Source organism: Hoplias malabaricus, chromosome 18 (genome assembly GCF_029633855.1).
Source record: "Hoplias malabaricus isolate fHopMal1 chromosome 18, fHopMal1.hap1, whole genome shotgun sequence".
NCBI lineage: Eukaryota > Metazoa > Chordata > Actinopteri > Characiformes > Erythrinidae > Hoplias > Hoplias malabaricus.
Window position 1 is genome coordinate 23,444,655 of NC_089817.1, and position 20,869 is coordinate 23,465,523.

Below are 20,869 nucleotides of genomic sequence, written 5' to 3' on the forward strand. Positions count from 1 at the left end.
AAAAAAGAGATTTTAAACTTAATTTAAACTAAATTAATAAAAAAAAAGTCCAGCTGCAGGAATATAGTCCTACAACCTGATTAACAGAGCAGTAATATATAGAACATTTAAATTAAAATTGTTCCACCAGCATAAGATTTTTTTCCAGTTTTTCTTGTGTGTAAAATATGAGACAGTTTGTTTTCCAGAATAAAAGAATTTTAACTTGTATTATGTAAAACATTTATTTAGATAATAAAAATGTTAAATGTTTCATCCATTTGAAATTTCAGAAATGAGATTTGCATATTTACAGGTACAAACATAAAAATTCTTAAAAACACCATCCTAAAAAAAAAAATCTCATTCTTTCATGTAATTCATTTACAAAAGTTAAGAAAAATTTTGGGCACCAAGTGTTGTACATGAAGTATGTGAAAGAATGTGACATTTTCAGGTTGCCTTTTCACCCATAAAACAGGAAGCTATTATGTATGAATAAATTAACAGAGAAATTTGGAACAAAGTTCCAAATTGAAAACATCAAGAACATACTATACTCTTTGAAAGAACCCTTAGAACCACAAAATGTAACAATAAAAGAAATTGGAGCAGCTTCTCCCAACACGCACATTACTCTCCAAGACTCAGACATAATCTCCTTGTGCTGTACTGACAAAAGCTGCTTTAACATTTATAAAACAATCCACAATGACCGCAAAGAATAAAATATGATCATGGCACAGTGAATGAGTAAATCTGCATCTGCCCTAATGCATCACTAATACCTGATTTTCATAAATGCTTTTAATTTGTTTGGTCAGATATAAGGCCTGAATTTTTCACGTTCTCATTCTCATACTCGATTGTCAAAATCACTGACCATCCTCTTGATGTGGTTCAGCTTGGCCTTGAGGTGCTTGCATTTTCTTTTCTTCATCTGGTAATCAGCACTCTTTAAAAGATATTTAAAAAAAAAATTAATCAATGCACATCACATAACTACAATTTCATACTTTAGACTTTGTACATATAGATGTGATCAAAAAAGTATACATAATGTCTTTAGAAAAAGACACTCTAATTAGTAAGCTACTGAACATCATAGTTATCCCACAGAAAGACCTCCGGGACCACATTTCATTCATTCACATATATATAAATATATATATATATATATATAACCTTTAAAATCTGTCAGTCAAAGTGGTTTGATTATATACAAATATGTTTCATAAGATTTCACACCCTTGTCAGATTAGGACTTTAACAGTGATGGCAGCAGCCCCTTGAAAAAGGTTGCAGGACGACCTTAAAGTCACAGATGAAACAGTTACAGAAGAATCAGCAATGACGTCCAAAACAATCTTCAGTTCTAAACCCTATTTGCTAAAACCAAAAAACATTCTAATCTCACACAAGGAACACCTCGTTACACTATACTGTGGTCAGATTAACCAAACAGAAAACTGGCAATAATTCAACTGATCACGTAACAAAGTAAAGGACATTTTTTGAAAAGAAATGAATATATTCAGCCAAAATAATATTGTTTATACAACAGAATGATAAAGGGGCTAGCATTGCCTAAATTGTAATTCCTTACTTGGGCAAGGGAAGGGAAAAAAGGAAATGGCAGTTCCATCATAAGGGTCACAATTAAAAAAGCCAAATTAAACCACAGTCTTGTGGTTAAAAACTAACATTGTCTTATAGGTGAGCTCTCGGGATTTTCATTACTAAGAACATTCATTAATTTATTGTCATTTATTCATTATCTGTAACTGTATATCCAGCTCAGGGTCACGGTACATTTACGTGGAATCACTGGGCGCAGGGCAGGAACACATCCTGGAGTGGGCACCATTGCCAATTAATGCAATAAAGTATTTCTTGTTGCATTTATAAATATACTTCTAGTCCGAAAAATGTGAAAAGGGTGAAGTGGAGGTGTGCACAAAATGGTATTACACTAAAATGAATATATGTTTATCCTTGCAGTATTATTTACATTTACATCAGCTGTAAAATTATTTACAGTAGACTTTTCTGTCTATGAATTGGAAAAAAGAACAAGTGACTGCATCAGCACTTTGCTGTTTACAAACCTTGGCGTGTACTTTTACACAAAACCATGAGAAACGTTCAGTGTAGTTTGTGCTTACCTTCTTCTTGTCCTTCAGTTCATTGTACTCATCCAAGGCATCCTGTTACAGGACAATTGTGGGTCAGCAAAAGTGTAAGACTTATTTCTAGATTATCATAAATGTGTTTCACATACAACAAAACGTAGAGCAGTTATGCCCCCAGTATGCCTTTATGGGTCAAAATATATGTAAACAAAGTAGTTCATGTCTTGATGGAAAACAAAAAATAGCAACAACAATAACAACTAAACCAAAACAGCTCAGATAATCATGCTTTCATACCAGGAACTGTGGAGTCCCTTCCTGGAGGTCATTCAGCTCACTATCCACCTCAGCCATGCGCTTGTTAATTTCATCCAGCTCTGCCTGGAGGTTCTTGTACTCCTGGTGCTCTCTGTCAAACTGGCGCTTATAACTCTCCCTCTCTTCTACATTGGCAACAGGTGGGTATTCGCTGTGAGAGAGTGAAGGGAATATATACACAGATGGAATATTGTGAAAAATAATTTTTTTTGTTCATGAACTAATTGACATATACTTTTGATCAGTATGGCTAACAGCTCAGGAAAATCAGAAGTCCAGTGTGTCAATTTATCTGAGTAACTTACTACTCAAACAGTATAATTCAAGGTATCTCTAGTTCAGCACACGCAGCCACTATCATGGGAAAGACTGCTTATTTGACAGTTGTCCAGAAGACCATCACTGACACCCTGCACAACGAGGGTAAGCCACAAAACACGGTAATGGAAAGTGGAGTGGAAGAAGAAAATGTGGTACAAAAAGGTACAAAGGAACAAGAAAAGTCGATTTAAGAACTTGAGGGCATCAGAAGACTTCAGCTTGTGTCAGTGCATCAACAACTACCACGCACAGACGTGTCTAGGTAAAGGGGCTACAACTGCTGCATTCCTAATATCAGGCGACTCCTAAACCAGAGACAATGTCAGAAGGGTTATAGCTGTCTTTTAAAATGGTTAGGACCCAGTAAAGCAGATATTTGGCTGATAGATCATTCTCAGCGCTGCAGAGAAAGTGTTGTGGTGGTGGTGTTAACGTGTGTTATGTTGGTATGAGAGGATCAGACACAGCAGTGCTTCTGGAGTTTTTAAACTCCCTTGGTCTCACTGCTAAACTGAGAATAGGTTTTTAGGGAAGGTTGGAGTTGTCTCTTCATTAGTGTCTTTCCATCAGTTTCACTTAAGCATGATTAGAATGTTTAATGCTGTAATGTAATTTGGCAAGTTTGACACTTCCTGTGGTTATGCTGCAATGCTCACAAGCTAAACCAAAATGTATCAAGACAGAGCATGCAGGCATCATATGAATATTGTATATAAATTATATTTGTCATAATATATAGTACAAAATTAATAATGCTTTTCTTTGGGTTATACAAGTAACGTAAGTGAAAAGTATTTTCATGACTTTGCAAGTGTAATTTTGACTGTTCCTATCAAAATTATTGCATATAGAGCTCAAGTCGTGCCTTGGTCTCCTCCGTCATGTTGAACTGACCTGTGGAATTGCTTTAGAGGCAGTTCAGAAAGAAGGCAGCAGATGTCTCAGAGGAAGCATGCGCTTACTTCAACTCAGGTTGGTAGTATGTATAACTGGGCAAGACCTATCTAGCTATCAGGTGGAACTGGCGACAAAATGTTTGGGGTAAAAATATTGGGATAAAATTTAGGAAAAATTGTTGCAGACTGAGTAATTCAACTGGTGACACAGAAGTGAGAAAAGTCTAAAGAGCATTTCTTAAACCTGCTAAAGGCTGCATTTGGAGTTACAGTGTTCTCTAAAATGGGCAGTACTGAGGAAGGTGGAACAGGATTAATGTCTCTCCACTCCCAACACAGCTGGTTCAACTCAAAGGCCCATTGTGAGTATAAAATGGGTGTGAGAAGGCAGTTCATGCAACAGCACTGAAGCACTTCAGTAAAAAGATTAAAAAACATTACAGTCCAGGTCATGCTTTAACTCTTCCTGTTTTCCCTGCGCTAACGGAACCAGTTCATCAGTTCATATTATATTTAAGTGTAATACCCAATTTTCTAGGCACCACACAAGCCACATGTTCCATTTAAATGTCAGTGAGTGCTGGCTAGGTATTTAATTCACCACACTCTTCGATTTAATTCTAAACTGATTCTAAAAATGTGTTCTTTAGATTATAAATGGAACTAGCTTGTAACTCGTTGACACATTCACTAATGCCCTTTTCACACATGAACTCCAGAGAATTTCTAGAGAAACTCCGGAGTATTGGGTCCGGAGATGTCCTGGAACGATTGTTTACACATGCAGCTCACAGTAGGAGATTTTCTGCCTCAGGCGGACTCCAGAACATTTCTGGATTACCATGTATGTGTGACAGGGGCATCAAAGTAATACTCACAGTTACCTACAAGAAAGTGAAGTCACTCATATTACAAAAGGGTATGTAATTCAGTGCTTTTCTACCAAGATATTTTTGTTCTTGTTTTGCATGAAAAAAAGATTTATAAAATGATTTAGCCATGCTAATGACTTTAGCACAATGGTACTGCCAATCCTATAGCATTAAATTTTCACTTACATTAATTTAAAAATTTAAATCTGTGTGTAAAAACATTTTATACATCTGACTTCAGGTGTGTGAGCTCACCTAAAGAAATCTTGGTCATCCAGCTCATCTCCAGATGATGCATAGTCTGTGTCATAATCCTTTCCATCAGTTCGGCGGGGGCGTCCAGCTCGCTTTTTCTTAGGCCGGCTTGCAGAGCTACCCGCTTCAGAACTGCTGTAGTAGGGAGCTGATTTCTGCACTGGAAGAATATGCTCTACCCCCCTAAATCACACAAAAACAGACACTATTGTAGCATGACCATCAACAAATATGCTCCAAAACTCTACACATCTACTTAAGGAAGCCCCAATTTTTACAAGGAACACATTTACTGCTGTAAAAGTGAATTACACTCTGCCAATGTAGGGGGAGCTCACGAGAAAATGACCAAATCTTACCTAGTGTTCCTTTTAAAGCTAAAGAACTGCCAGGCAATCAATACATTCTTATTTTTATACCTGATATTTTTAGATCGTCTAACAAGTTCTAGATCATTAGTTGCGGTTGAAAAGGATCTGGAAATGCATTGACTGGGAGCAGCTGAAAACATAAGGAAGTTATATGAATATTATGGTTAATTTCTCATTACAATTAACACATACTAGTGCGGCGAAAATTGCTAAAAGTTATTGCATGTTAGCACATGTGGGAATTTTACATGTTACTTTTCCTAAAAGTAATTTATCATTTTACCAAATCTGGCCACAACTTCCTCTTACATCTAGTGACATATTAGTGGTTTTATGTAGCAATGTAAATACCGCTACTGTTGACTTCAGAATGTAGGTAATTTATGCTGAAACATGTATCACACACACACACACACACACACACACACACACAAACACACACACAAACACACACACTTTGAATGTTTATTTTCTCTATAATAAACTTAGCACAAAGGAAGGAAATTTGTGTTTGGTAGATTTCTTTGTTGTAACAAGGCAATAAGAAGGATGGATGGAACGCCTGTTACATTTCCCTTTTAAATGGTGTCAGGTTTGTAAGGAACATGACTTTGTGGAATGAGCAGTAGAGCTGAGTATGTGGGTTGTGCCTATGAAAAATTAGCCAAATGTTCTCTGCCAATGCCAAACAGCATGTTTTGTGATGTGTGGGGTGGCATCTCCCTGACAGGAAAAACGAGGCTTGTCATCAGTGGAGGTAATCTCAATGCAGAGAGATATCAAGATGAAATTCTGCAAATGAAATCAGAGACTACCTCCAGAATTCGGGAGTGGAGAAGATGGAATGGCCTGCCAGTGTCCTGACCTCAACCCCATTGAACACTTGTGGGATCAGCTTGAGCATGCTGTTCGTGCGACAGTAACCAACACAACCACGGTGGCTGACTTACGACAAATGCTGGTTGAAGAATGGGATGCCATCACAGCAGAGTGTGATCAGGCTGGTGACCAGCATGAGGAAGAGGTGCCAGGACGTGTGGCTGTATATGGTTCTATCACACGCTACTAAGGCTCCTGTTTGTTAAATGAATAAATTGTTAAATTGCCAATACGTCTAGTTTCTTCAAACTTCAATCATCCAGTCCACCACACACCAAACGAGTCAATGGCAGAATAAGATGTGTGGCAATGGCAGAGAGGATTTGGCAAAATTTTCATGGGCGCAACCCACATACTCAGCTCTACTGCTCATCTCACAAACGTATGTTCCTTACAAATGTGGCCCCATTTAAAATTAACTGGCTTTGCAACTGTATAAGATTTATTGCCATGAAGCATTGTTACAACAAACAAATAATCTACCAAACACAAGTTTCCTTACATTTCGTGCTGTTTATTTTTTGTCTGATGCTAAAGCTCTCCCTGAAACTGTGATTCTTCAGAAAATTAGACTCTAATCTGATAATATAATTGATATATTTAATAAATAAATAAATATAATTCTATTGTGTTTATCTTGAAAGAGTCAGGAGCTTTTAAATGTCCAGTATTAAAAGCTTCAGTCTTAAGGGACAATGTGATTAATCGTTATTAATTTCAGAAAATGTTATGATTATTTTTAAACAATCAACAGCACTAATAAATACACCTGCATGCAAACCCAGAGTTTCCCTTTGTGTCACATAAGAGCTGGACTCACAGAAGGCTCTCCGGGGGTTTATCATAAACTGAGCTGTTGTCATCCAGGTAGTTCTGTGAGCCTCCAAACTTCTCAGGGTACTCGCTCAGCCCAGGCTCTGGGGCACCAGAAACATTATTCACCTACAATATAAAAATCAAAGAGACAAAATATTAATTTTCTATTCACTGCATCTAATAATTGCAAGAATGTAGTCTTACAATCAAACAACTAAATAATACCAGCCTGTGAATGCGGTTTTGCACATAGACTAATAAAATTAGACTCACTTTAGACTAGAGTGAGCTTGTTATTTTTTGCCTTTGGACTAATGCAAGTCAGAACATGTTTTCAAATGTGTACTTGCTAAAAGCAGCTGAACAAGCTACACATGCTGCTTGATGTCCTCAGACAAATCGACAGGAATATTTATATATATAAAAATCGAAAATATTTATTAAGCATTTTCCCTAGATGATATAAAAGCAGTCTTAAAATATACACAATCTAAATCTTAGACTTGGTAGGAGCAAGTTCTAGGTTACTGTCTTAGCTTCTGAGACTGGTTTGACCTGTGTGCCTGTAAAAAGTGTCAGTATTACTGAGTGAAACCCTTTTGGCGCACACATTCAATCTTCAAACATTTTATTTTGTAAAAATGTAATCATTTCAAAATATTTTAGCTCCTTTTTGTAATTAAAAAAAATACAACTAATGTAATAGAATCAAGGCTTCCAATTTGATGATGCTCAGGTCGCTTTAAATTCTATAAAATTTAGAATTTCTTCAAAGCAAGACATAGCAGGCTTAAGCTAGCTCCGAAAAACATCTGAGTGAAACTGTCACAACAAACCACTCCCTGAAACCAAGTATGTGACTTCCCCCTCCCCCACCTGCCACTGAGAGAAACTAGTCTTTCCACTTGTAATACTTCATGAACGATCAACTGACAACAAACTCCAGCAGAGAGTAAGGCTCATAGTCCAACAATTCAGGAAGTGACCAAGGTCCCTACTTTTGGACCTTTGTGTAATGATGTGTCACTACATCATCCAAATACATTCCTGTTCTGTTTTATCTAACTGTGCAGAAGACGAAGAATGCAGTTCCTTTTTCAAGTGTCCTCTTTCAAAACCCAGAAGATTTTATTATGATACTTGTTACTCCCTGTTCACTATCAATCCAGATAAACGTAACAAAAACTAGATAAAATACACACCCAGTCCTCCACATGTTGGGGAGGCTCAGGATCTTCGAACACTTTTTCTCGACGCCACAGAATATTTTCCTTCCCATACATGTTGATTTTCTGACGTGTCTTGATGGCAAACACCATGATTATGACGAGGCATATAGTGACCAGAAACCCAAAAACAACAGCCACTGCCTGTATGAGTAAAAGAGAAGGACAGGAGAGGTCACAGTTTTTCAGTGGATGACTGTTAGACTCACACATGATCACTTAGATAAGAAGTAACACTGATCAAATTGTATGATCTGAGGGATCCTGTAACAATCTTCTTCAATCATTTCTTATTAAATATTTTTCTTACTTAATTAACAGACAAGATAATCAGATTCTATTCCTAATATAATCAAAAAGGGACAATCCCATTTCATGATAAATTAAAATTTCCACATATCTGACAAAGAATTGCATAAAAATCTATTGTAACTTGCAAAGAAAACTGAATATGAAAAGCATAATAAATTACATAGATTCTAACAATTTGCGTTCCTTAAAAATGAAAAACAGATACTAAAACAAGCCACTGGAAACATTTTAAGAGTCAACGTGCAGGTGTAAGATAAGGAAATAAGGCTTCTTGGCAGAAACTCACCTCCTGTGGGTCCACCACACAGTAATGATACAAGTACTGGTTGACAAGCAATTGACTTGAGATCGAAGGGTCCTGGTACTGGGCACACAGGGCTATAACCTGATTATACTGCATCGAGCCTGAAGTTTGTGCCATGGGGTTAATTGCAACAAAGTAGACTATTGTGGCTATGAACATGAACAGGGCCAGGATGGCTGAGACAATAATGAGGATCAAAAAGAACTTTCTGGACTGTGCCCGATGGGAGAGGAGTGCAATGAACATGCCCAGGAGAACAGCAAAGGTGATGATGGCAATTGCAATTATGAAGCCCTTTGCCTTCCGGGGGTCATTCTGTGAGCCCAAAACACCATAGCCAAAGCCAGAATATCCTGAACCGAAGCCTCCATAGCTTCCACCATAGTTTGATCCAAAACCTCCTCCATAGCCTCCTCCATAGCCCCCTGCTCCATAGCCCCCTGCTCCATAGCCACCTGAAAACCCAGCTATCCCTCCACTAGTGTCCCATGCTAAAGTAGAGGCTACACAGGCGAAAATGCCCACACAGACGATGATGCTGATGACTGTCATGATTTTAATGATGCCCGGTGGAGATGACCAGCGGTAGAAATGTTGTAATTCATCTTCAGCAAAATAGGAGTATGCAGGTTGAGGTACCACATTGCTAGAAGAGGTTTTAAAAAAAGGACATGAACATTTGGTGAGCAACTTATGTCCTGTTTTAGAAGCAACAGTAAACTTAATACAAAACCAACCAGAATGTAGACATGTGACATACAAAAAAGTAGATACATCTGGGAGATATTTTGTTGATTTATTTGAAAATATGTGAACACATGCTCTATATGGGGGAAAAGACCTAAGGTATTCTCCTGAAGACTTTAGACCACAATTTAATTTGATACACTGAGGAAAATGAAACAGGAAATATAAAAAGGTGCAAAAGTCATCATTTGAATTAATTGTGCATTAATATTTACAGAAGTCTGCCCTATACAGAGAACCAATATATTAGTCTTTTTATATATACAGCAAACAGAAGAAAACATTCACTATATTGGATAGGATACAATTTGAACAGACCTATAAGAACTAAAGTAATGACACCGATTACACATAATTAAACAAGACCAAAGACTTACTATTCGCCTTCATACTCGTAGGGAGGTGGGCTTCCATTCGGCTTGGAAGACATTGTGTTCTTCGTTAGAAAAAAGAAGAAAATACGAAAAAACGAGGGTAAACAACATTTTAATATTCACAGAAATAACAACATTGAAATGTATATAACGCAAACATCAGTTTTTCATATTGCTTGGTTATTTTCATTTGGAGTGAAGGCCTCTCCTGAAAACTGGTGAAAGTAATGTTATGTGGTTCGAGATGAGCGTGAAGCCATTTTTGATTTTTGTAGAAAAAAACATATCATTTGACTAAATCTAAATTTGATGTAGTCGTCATTCTTGAGTACTGTAGTTTATCAAAGTGTGGTGTTATGATGTAAACTTAAAGAAACTCACCTGTTTGTGGACGGAGAGCTTCCTCCTCCAAGTCACTATACCCCTTCTCTGTCTATCTCTATGTTGTGCATTCTCCTTCTCAGGTGGTTTAGCGACGCCCAAACACGCCCCGCCCACAAACAGCTGACGTCAGCCACCCCACCGAAACCACCTGTTTTTTGCTCCTAAACTCGCCGCGAACTTTTCCGAAAAGCCCCACCCCCTGTGCTACAATTGGCTCTTGCTTCACACCCTCCTGCCCTAGCATTGGTTAGTAGGACCCGAGCGTTTAAAGGTTCTGCTGAATGTTGAGCCCTCAGCCAATCATGCCGCAGGAGAGCGGGGCTTGTCGGAAAACAGGCGGTATATACATACAAATACATTTGTATCTATGGAACCCTATTGGTGAGATCACTTTAAAATAGTAAATTTGACCGAGTGTTAGACATAAAAATGCATGGGAAGCATTGGGAGATATTATACATGTGGAATTTTAGTTAGGTGCTTATAATTATTACAATTACATTAAATATGCCGTTATTATTAAATAGTTACCGTGCATGATTATGGATTATTTCAGTGGAAGTGTATTTCACACTTTAAAACACTAGGTAAAATTTGGTATTTTGATCTTAGGATTCCACCTAGTGTAGTTTAGTTTTTCAGTGAGGAAGGGTTTGGTTTCATATACGAGTTCCTATACATAGGTTCTATTCTTCCTTTTACAAGTTTGTGGCGCATATTTTTTATAACACTCTATTTTTGAGGTATAAATATTATATACATACATTTTCTTTTCCACTTCTCCATTTCAGGGTCACGGTGAGGTATAAATATTGCAATGTTCTTTTTAGCATACAAGCTTATCACTATATGACCCACCAGGGTTCTTGTCAGACAAAGCAATCAAATCCTCATTGACATGTCAGAAATCACAGACATTTCAGAGATGACCTGATCTCACTTCTTGGGGTATGCAATTCTTGGTATTAAACCAGTGAGCACTGACCAGTTCTGATCCATTTCTTTTATTAACATATACTAAACTTTAAAATAAGAAATTATTAAATTAAATGCTCTACCTAACATATTTATGCCCAAATTACAAGTATAACCAACCTGGTAACTGATTTTTTCCTCTGGTCTGCAGTAAAGAACATTACATAGTTAGCATAAATGGGTCCACATCTTCAGCACCTTCAAGTACAGGATTAAATATAGACCTAAAATCCCATTACAGTGTGAGCCTGTGCTGTTTCAAGACAGGTTTGTAACAGAATTGTAACAGATTTTTTCCTTCTTCTATCACATTCTGATGGTGTTTTTATATAGATATTGACCTGCCATATGACAGACATCAACCCTATGTCATCTGTAGTGTCAAAACACAAACTTGAAATGTACCTGAATGCTATATGCTAATATAGCTAATGCTACAGTACACACAAAGAGAATTCAGCACAATGTGCACAGTACTCTAATTCTACTTGTAATACTTCAGTATTTTTGTAATAATACATATATATATACAAAATATAAAATGTTGTTACATATGGAAAGTAAAATAATCTTACAGAAATCCCCCTTACTCATGGTTCAATGACAGACCCTGTAGGTTAAGTGCCAGTCTCTGACCACTGTGCCTAATAAACTGGACAATGCAATTTAACACCATTAATAAGCAAGAATCTATCTGTTTTAAATGTCTGAGATATTTGGCATCAGTTTGAGAGCCTCTCAAATGGATTTTTGTCTTCAATTAAAACAGCTGATATCAAGATAAAGCATAGCATCTCTGAAATGTTAAGGGACGTTTAAAAGGATCACAGACAAATAGTGTTTAACTGTACATTAATTTAACAAGAGTTTATTCTGAGTTTTTTTCTTAAGAACAACAGAGTTAAAAGAAAAAAACAAGCAGCATTGTTTTACATGGTATAAAGGAAACAAAGACTGACAGTGATGTTATGCTTTTGATAAATGTAGACATTCTGACAAACCTTTCAGTAGAATTATTTAATTAATGAAAATACGAAGAAACACTGTTAATATTTTTCACACATGTGAGCTTGTTGTGCAGATAAGATTATTTTTGAACAAATAAAAGATGAGGAGAGCCAGGTATGCACTGTATATAAATCATTAAAATGAGATAACAGAACATCAGGCAGACAATATTCATGCTAATGCTTTTAAACCAAAGTGCAGTGCATTTGTCATGGCCAGCTGAAGTAGTGAAATATTTCTGGGATGAAACAGTGAAACATATACTCGAAAATCACAGTCATAAAGTAGTTTAAAAAGGTACAAAGAAATTCAACAGCAGTTCCGTGCAAGTGCATAAGTTAAAAAGAAAGTCAAACAAAACATAAAAAACACAAAAACAATCAGGCAGCATGATGTATCAAGTCATCCTGTTTGCAACAAGAGGATTGAAAAGGACAATACTATATTTCAGTCAGTGCTCCCATGTTATTGAGCATATAAGATAACTGTAAAATATTGTTCATGTTCCCCATTCTGTGAAGTCTTTCATGAACACCATCTCACATCCTTGTAGCTGCACTTATAATATAATGAGATGTTCCAGGCAGAATGAAAATAAAGGACCGTTGCAGAATGCGCTGTGATCAGCTTGATACATTTCAACCATAGCCATCATTCCATGTCATAACCTTGTCATATTCTTGAATCCGATGCTTGATGTGAGCAAGTTTGTTTTTCAGGTATTCACATCTCTCTTTCTTCTCAAGAAATGAAGGATCCTGTATGAAAAAAGAGAAAACATCTGGTTAAAATCTGTGTAAAGATTTAGCACTGATTAGGAGGACACAAATCCAGAGTGGCCAATGGAGTGGAAACGGAGTCAAGGAAGAGGAGTGCAAGGGCCTGAGTGAATACTGTCATTTCCTTAGTGGAATCACAAATGGCCCAGCCTCTTTCCCTCATTTTCATTCCACCCTTCCTCTTCCGGTCATTCAGAAAATTATGCAGCACAACGCACATCCAAGTGGAAAAAAGATCCGTTAAACTAGAGAGTGGGGGGGGGGGCAACCCACAAACTCAGCTCTACTGCTCATTCCACAAATGCATGTTGCTTACAAATGTGGCACCATTTAAAAGAGAACTTAACAGGCTTTCCAACAGTCAGATGTATTGACAAGAAGAATTGTTACAATAAAAAAATAATATAATTCCTTACTTTTTGTGCTATGTTTATGTAATGCTAGGCCGAAATTTGTTGAATCTGTAGAACTTGTTAATATTGTCACAACTGGCTAATTATAAAAGGCTTTAATAATTACATACAAATATTGAAGGGGAGATTTAAAAAATATATTTATAAAATAAAATAAATTAAAATTAAAAAAAAAATTAAAAAAAGCTTGGACCTGTTCAAGTGGACGGTTTTCCCTTTGATGTTGCCAGGATATTTGCAGAGTAAACACTTTCTACTAGATAATTTCGTTGACAGAAAGCAATTCAACTACACTGGTGTTGTAAACACACACACATTAATTTACATGTGTTTACAGTACAAACACTCAAAACACAAAATGCCAAGCCTGCCAGACATGCACATATTTGTTTAAAAACAATTATATTCAAAAACATAGCTTAATAATGTCACTGACCAACCAGCTGTAGAATATGTACCAACTATTTCTTTCAAACAAACACAGCATTTGTACTCGTGTAACATTTGAACTTGAGAATTCATGGCGTCTAGCACCTCTACTGCATTTGTATGAAGTTTCTCTATAGGTTGAATGTTCTTTAAAATGGACTTGTTACCTTGCTACAGTGGCTACAAATGAATCAGCATGGTTATATGTATATAAGTTAATAAAATACAGTCAAAACTTACATTTTTCTTGCGCTGATATTCCTGAAGGATTCTGTTTATGCGCTCAGATTCCTAAGAGAGTACAGAAAACTGTTAGAGATTCTCATCAGTGTACAAAATTAAGACTGTTTGTGTAATCTTGTTTAATTAATTATTTAATTTTCAAACCAGTTACATGATCTGTTCGGGCAATAAATGACAATAAGATGATGCAAGAAAATTCATTCATGATGTAATGTTGGTATCAGAGAACAACAGACCATTTGACTTGAAGGATGTTGAGGCAAGTTGCGCATCATGCTATCCATCTCGTCAAATTTTTTCTGTGTTGCATTAACTTCTGCGTGCAGTTCTTTATATTCAGAGTACTGATCATTGAATACCGCTTTGTACTGGTCCCGCTCCTCATCTGACCGAATGGCGGGGTATTTACTGCCAAAGAAAATTAAACAAACAGACAATAACATTGATATAGATACACTGATACTCAAATTAGTCAGAGAAATTAATTTCAATTAACTTCAGAAAAAAGGACTTACGATAAGTAGTCAGGCACAATCACAGGTTTTGGAATGTATCCAGAAGGAATTGGGCCTTTAACCTGTTTGGGCTTAGAGGATGTGGGGGCAAGTGTGTGCTGTTTCTCAGCTGGTGCTGCCGAGGAAACAAGGACTGGTTTAGGAATCATTTGTCCAGCCATTGTCTGAAAGAGGAGAGAACAAGAACAATAACAAAAAAAATTGGTGAATGTGTCATACATCCATTTTTTAGAGGAATTCATTATCTGTAACTGCTTATCCAGTTCAGGGTGTTGGTGGGTCCGGAGCCTACCCGGAATCATTGGGCGCAAAGCGGGAACACACCCTGAAGGGGGCACCAGTCCTTCACAGGGTGACGCACTCACACCTGCGAACACTTTTGAGTCACCAATCCACCTTCCATTGTGTGTTTTTGACCGTGGGAGGAAACCCGGAGGAAACCCACGCGGACAAGTCTTATTAGTATATATTTATTGTTTTTTAATGATTTTTGGATTTCAAATATAGTCAAACCAATATTCAAACCAATATTAAATGTAGCATGTGTTGCATTGCAGAAAAGTAATTTGCTGGGTTAGTTGACCCAGAAAAAGAATGCTATTAATCAAAATTTGGCATAAGTGTTAATAAAGGTTTCTTTAAAATACCGTAAATTTAAAGATTTAAACAACTTATATCTAAATATTTATCATTTTCAGTGTGAACTGTTTATTTCTCAGGACCTCAGAAGCACATGGCTTGTTAAGCACCCCTGAATAAGTCACTAAATACTGTCAAAGCAGAGAGCACTGCAGTAGTTACCAAAGACTGAACAGGAACTTCTGAGGTCTGCATCTGAAGGAGGAGAAACAGGTTATAATAATTAATGACTGAACACAAAATTCATTTTAACGCTTTAAAATGTATTTATCTTTCCATACTTTTAATTATAATTATTCAAATTTTAATTATACAGTCTCTAAACACTACAGCAATATATGGTAAGGTAATTTACCATAGGAATATTACATTTGTAGAAGAACATTTATATTTATTATTCTTTTTATTGTAATATTCATCTACTATATCATTATATTTATTATAATATTCATCTTCAGTAATCACTTTATCCTGTGCTGACTCACAGCAGGATTTAATGCTGCATTTACATTGGCAGCTACCTAATGCAACAAAGTAGCTGGGCATCTTTAATTTTCTAACAGAGCTGAAAACAATAAGAAGCAGTCGGAACATTGGCAAAATGAACTGGAGACAATTCAAAAAGTTGAGTAAAGTTTAACTTTATGCAGATTAAGGAAGCAATTACCAAAAGGAAGCAAGCAATGGTGATATGTGCTTCATCTCTGCTACTGTACAGTGTCACCTGGTGTTGGTGAAACCTTGTCAATTAAAGTTGATTTGAGTTAAGAAATGGCCAGAGGTGATGATCGATGCGCCGCATAGGCGACAAATATCATTTTACTTGCATGCAGTTTTGCCAGCAAAAGTAGCTACCCATTTTTTTCTCCATTCTTTCCATTCACACAAAATCAGGGCACTCCTGTCTATTGGTCTATACGGTCTATGCTCATTTTACCGTATTGTCACTTTAGTCTATTACAAATTATATGTGAAACAGAAATTAGTCGCATTATCAATTCCATATATTGTCATCATTTTTAGATACTGGTATCTTTTATTTCAGTGGCATATTTTTTATCTATTTGCTGCCCCAAGGGCACTAGTGTGTGTGTGTGTGTGTGTGTGTGTGTGTGTGTGTGTGTTCACTGCCACATTTTTTTTTTTAATCCCATGGACTGATTTCTTCTAATCAATGTTCATAGATATGTTCATTTTTCTATGAAAGTAAATTATATGCCATAAATCCAATGACATGAAACCTTTCTAGCACAAAACAAATAGGCAGGTCTTTCCAAAAGCTATTAAAGACAACTGATATTTCCAAACACAGATCCTCAACACTTGAGTCAGTAAACAGCCTCACCTCATGTCCATATTTCTCTCTGTAGCGCCGTGCTGCCTCATGCCTCCAAAGTTTCAGGCATACAATAGCTCCGATCAGGTACACCAGCATGGCCACAAAAAGGAAAATGATAGCCGCAGTCTGTCCAGCCTCTGTGCGACAGAAAGCTGCATAGATACCATTATTGAAGGTAGGATGATAGCAAAGTCCGCCTCTAGTCGTGTCCCTGACATACACGATGCCAGCAGCCATATAAAGTACAGCAAGTACCAGGTTGATAATAAATTCAGTTAGAGGCCACCAGTTTGAGTCTAAGAGGATAGCACGATAGTACATGGTCATGCCAAGCACTAGCATAATAACAGTGGATATCCATGCCAGACCAGCCACAACTAGAACAAACGGTGTCTTGGGCCCTGTGTAATAAGTGTCTCCAGCATAACCGCCAGTATATCCACCATACATTTGTGGCTGTGAGTATCCAAACATGTTATACCACTCATTGTCTTTGTGAACGTACGCACACACACAGGCAAAAATTGCTGCCCCTAGCAACAGCTCAATGCATCCGAGAATCCTCAGCAGCCCTGGCCAAGATTTCATGTAGGAGTAACGCTGGTGGTATTCCTCAACTCTCTCACTGTAAGTCATAGCAGTGTGTGCAGTGTGACCAGTCACTGACTCCAGATGGTCCCCTAATAGCATCGCCTCTCGTTCCTTGCGAGAGTTATAGCTGCCGCCAGAGCCTCCGTATTTATCCTGGTATGATCCAGGAACTGAAGGCGAGTGAGGAGGCGAGCACCGGACTCCCTCAGTGGTGGTGTTGTAATTATTGGAGGCAGGCATTGAACTCTTGCTGCTCCTGTTACTTCCACGAAAGAAGTTCTTCCATGAGTCTGGGATAAAGCGATGGACGGGTTTGATGTCGACAGCTGGTTCCTCGTCTTCACTCTCACTGGGGTCAAATTCAGGCCCAACAGGAGGTTGGAAAGGTAGAGGAGGAGGTGGGAGAGGGTCAGAGCTGAGAGCCAGGTCCGAAGACCTCTGCTGAGTTAAACTAGGGATGCTCTCGTTATTCTTTAAGGAGCCTGGGAGAAAATCATCATAATAGGCTGCATTTCCGACGCGCTCAAAGCGGCCGGGAGAATACCTTCCGGAGGACATGGGGAATTAAGTGTGCCCTGGATAGAAAAAAAATTAAATCATGAACAAAATGTAACCACACAAATTATTGCTTTAATATGAGGGAATGTGTGTAGATTTGTACAAGAATTTTATAAAGATGTGTTCAATGTTGATTAATAAATATTAAAATCCCAACACCAAAAAAGTTGGGACATTGGGCAATATGTAAATAAGATGCAATTACGTGCAAATGTGTAAAATCATTTAATCCTTTTATTTAATTTTAATATAAAAGGCTACATTTTATATCTATATTTTTTTTTATATTTGCCCATTTTTAAATTGATGCCATCAACATGTTCTAAAAAGGTTGGGACAGGGGGATGTTTACCACTGTGTTGCATCAACTTTTCTTTTAACAACAATCTATAAGTGTTTGGGAACTGAGGAGACCAGTCGGGGGTGTTTTGAAAGAGGACTGTCTTCCGATTCTTGCTTGTAATAGAATTTTAAATGTTAAAAGTCTCTGCATCTCCTTTATAGTGTTTTTTTTTGTTTAATAATATACCTGATGTTTTCGGGGGTTGACAGGTGTGGGCTATTTTCGCACCTGGACTTTGTTACTAAGAAGCCATGCTGTTGTAATCTATGCAGAAATGGGACTGCCCTTGTCTTACTGAAATAAACAAGGTCTTCCCTGAAAGTCCTGTATATATCGTTCAGCATTAATAGTGCCTTGACAAATGTGCAAGTCACCCATGACATTTTCAATAATGCCTCTCTGAGATGCTCTTTTTAAACCCAGTCATGTCACAACCCTGTTGCCAATTAACCTAATAATGTATTTTTGTAGGATTACACAACTTTACCAGTCTTGTGTTTTCTGTCCCAACTTATTTGGAAGGTGTTGTTGGTATCAAATTCCAAAATGGCAAGAATAATAATAATACATTTTCCAGTTTCAACTTTTGTCTTTGATTTTTAAAATTGTCTTTGATTTATCTTTAATTAAAGATGGGGTTTAAAATTATTTGCACATGCATTTAGCTTTTATTTACATTTTGCTCAGTGTCAGGACTGTATATTCCTTGAGAAGTGAAAAATCTTAGTTACACAAAGACAATAAATAAGTAGTAGACACCACCAGGAAGCAAGCAGAGATATTATTGTCAAATCAAAGTCCACCATGGAAGAGATAATGGATTAGTAAGCAATAAATACAGGCTAGGACAACAGCATATGTCTTCAAGAGCAATGGACTCAAATACTGCCTTCACAGGTTTTCAGAAATCGCCATTTCCCATTTGTCAAGCAGTAAACATATGTTAGGAAGTTATGCAAATCATTTTACACAAAGGTACTTCATGTTTGTATTGTGTTATCATTTATCTGGAATCCCCCTGTTAGAAGACGAAGGTTACGACACCACATAAAGGCAGTAAGGGAGAATTTAATTAGAGAAAAAAAAACACAAACATGAAATGAAATTCCTCATATGTTTTAAAAATCAGTGAATACCAAATGTAAATTAATGTAAAGGAATGAGGTCTAAGTATCAGCTGTAAGGCAATAGGCCTATATCAGACACAGTCCCTCTCCAGCACAGGCTGTCAAGTTCTGTAACATGAACAGACTTGTGATACTACCGTAACCAAACCCCACAGATCCCTTACAGAGAAAAAGGCTGTTGATTCAGCTTGTAGCAGAAAAGGCCACAACCAAAATATTTTCAGAGCAGACAGAATCTAGGAAAAATGTTCATCTGCTAAGACAGTGAGCAGAAAAACCCCATTCAAGTTCTATAGGATCTGATATCTGATTTACGTCTTCTCTTCAGCAGAAAGAGCTTAAAGACACGGGTTAACAACCATGCCTTCCTTAGTTAGGCAGAATTTGCCTGCTGAAATAAAGCAAACAAAATTATTTTCAAGCAAACCATGTTGCAGAATACCTCTTTCACACGCAGTCATTCAGCAAGACTTACATTGGCTTGCAGTTCATTGGGCATACCTTGCCTGGCCATTCATTAACGCAGTGACCTGCGGGAACAAAAAAGCTATAAAAGTATTACCTAAATGGCAATATCGTGAGTTCGTGAATGAAGACACACACTTGGTAGTCTACGGGGAAAATAATAATAACGTTAAACATGTCTGCATTTTTGTGCTTAGGCAAGTGAGAGCCCCCCTCCCCTCCCCTGGCATTCCACAAACACAACAGTAGGCTACTAAGGAGAATGGAAACAAAATGACAACATTTAAGAGGGTAATTTCAATAAGCACATAGAACGCAGAATGTGTGCTTCAATTTAAGATCTCAAAATAAAGAGTAAACCCCGTCTATATCGCCTGTATACATCAACAGAAGATAAAAAGCAGGAGGCAGCCAGAGCCATGCGAGACACGCTACATAAACAAGTTACTACTGGTAGCGCTGTATCGACTGAACGTAAAGTTATCACTTCGGTGTCTTGGAGAGTGAATAAAAAGGTGAACCTTCGCAAGAAAGTGCAGTTTAATGCCGTTAGTTTGTTGAGAAGGCGATACGAAGCTGGAAAGTGTAATTGACAAAGGTTTAGGTGGTCTTACCTTTGCTTTCTGAAGCGAAAATGTAGCGCTACGCCTCTGTTCATGTTTTTTCTCCAGAAGCCAGCGGTTTGGAAACTCGCGTCACGTGACCAGCCTATCCCTGAGCGTGACGTCAGAGAGTGAAACTCGGAGATGTACCTGAGCTCAGCGCTTTCAAAATCGCTCAAACTTGTGATTAAACACGGTGTATGTGGTGCTTATGTGTATTTACTGAGGTGTCATAATGACATTTGGGAGAACTCTGAGTCACAAAGGCAAACAGTTTTGTAAAACAAGTTTAAGCTTTTGACTGTTTTTTTTTATTACTGATGACAGGAAATTACATTAAAAGCAATTACCCAATGAACGAACTGCCACCAGAATAATATCTGTATTTTGCCTCATAGCAAAGAATATCTGGCCCATATATTGCCCAAATGTGGTACATCTGCAGTTCTCTTTTGGCCCAAATTTGGCCTTGAATGACAGTGTTGACTCAGGGTGAGTCTGGCTACCCTCTTATGGGCCAGATTTCGATATTTGGTCCACGTCTGGCCCACACGCCATGTGCCATAACCAAAGTGAAGCCCGGCTCATGACTTTTGGCCCAAGTCAGGCCCACACAACATTTGCCAGTGCCATAACTGAGGTGTAAGTACAAAAAAG

At 37.5% G+C, this 20,869-nt stretch overlaps 1 protein-coding gene across 1 annotated transcript; it reads right to left on the minus strand.

The window, feature by feature from the left end:
• Positions 1-115: 115 nt before the first annotated feature.
• On the minus strand, positions 116-20,285 carry LOC136674407 (uncharacterized). The gene is made up of 18 exons (XM_066650417.1): positions 20,225-20,285; positions 19,621-19,692; positions 16,533-17,692; positions 15,350-15,382; positions 14,549-14,712; positions 14,270-14,441; positions 14,031-14,081; positions 12,813-12,927; positions 11,567-11,595; positions 10,184-10,306; positions 9,806-9,864; positions 8,664-9,327; positions 8,042-8,209; positions 6,844-6,965; positions 4,774-4,956; positions 2,409-2,580; positions 2,145-2,186; positions 116-934 (listed from the first exon to the last, which is right to left on the minus strand). The coding sequence occupies exons 3-18, from the start codon at positions 17,673-17,675 to the stop codon at positions 836-838; spliced, it is 3,339 nt and encodes a 1,112-aa protein (XP_066506514.1). The 5' UTR covers positions 17,676-17,692; positions 19,621-19,692; positions 20,225-20,285; the 3' UTR covers positions 116-835.
• Between the last annotated feature and the right edge of the window lie 584 nt (positions 20,286-20,869).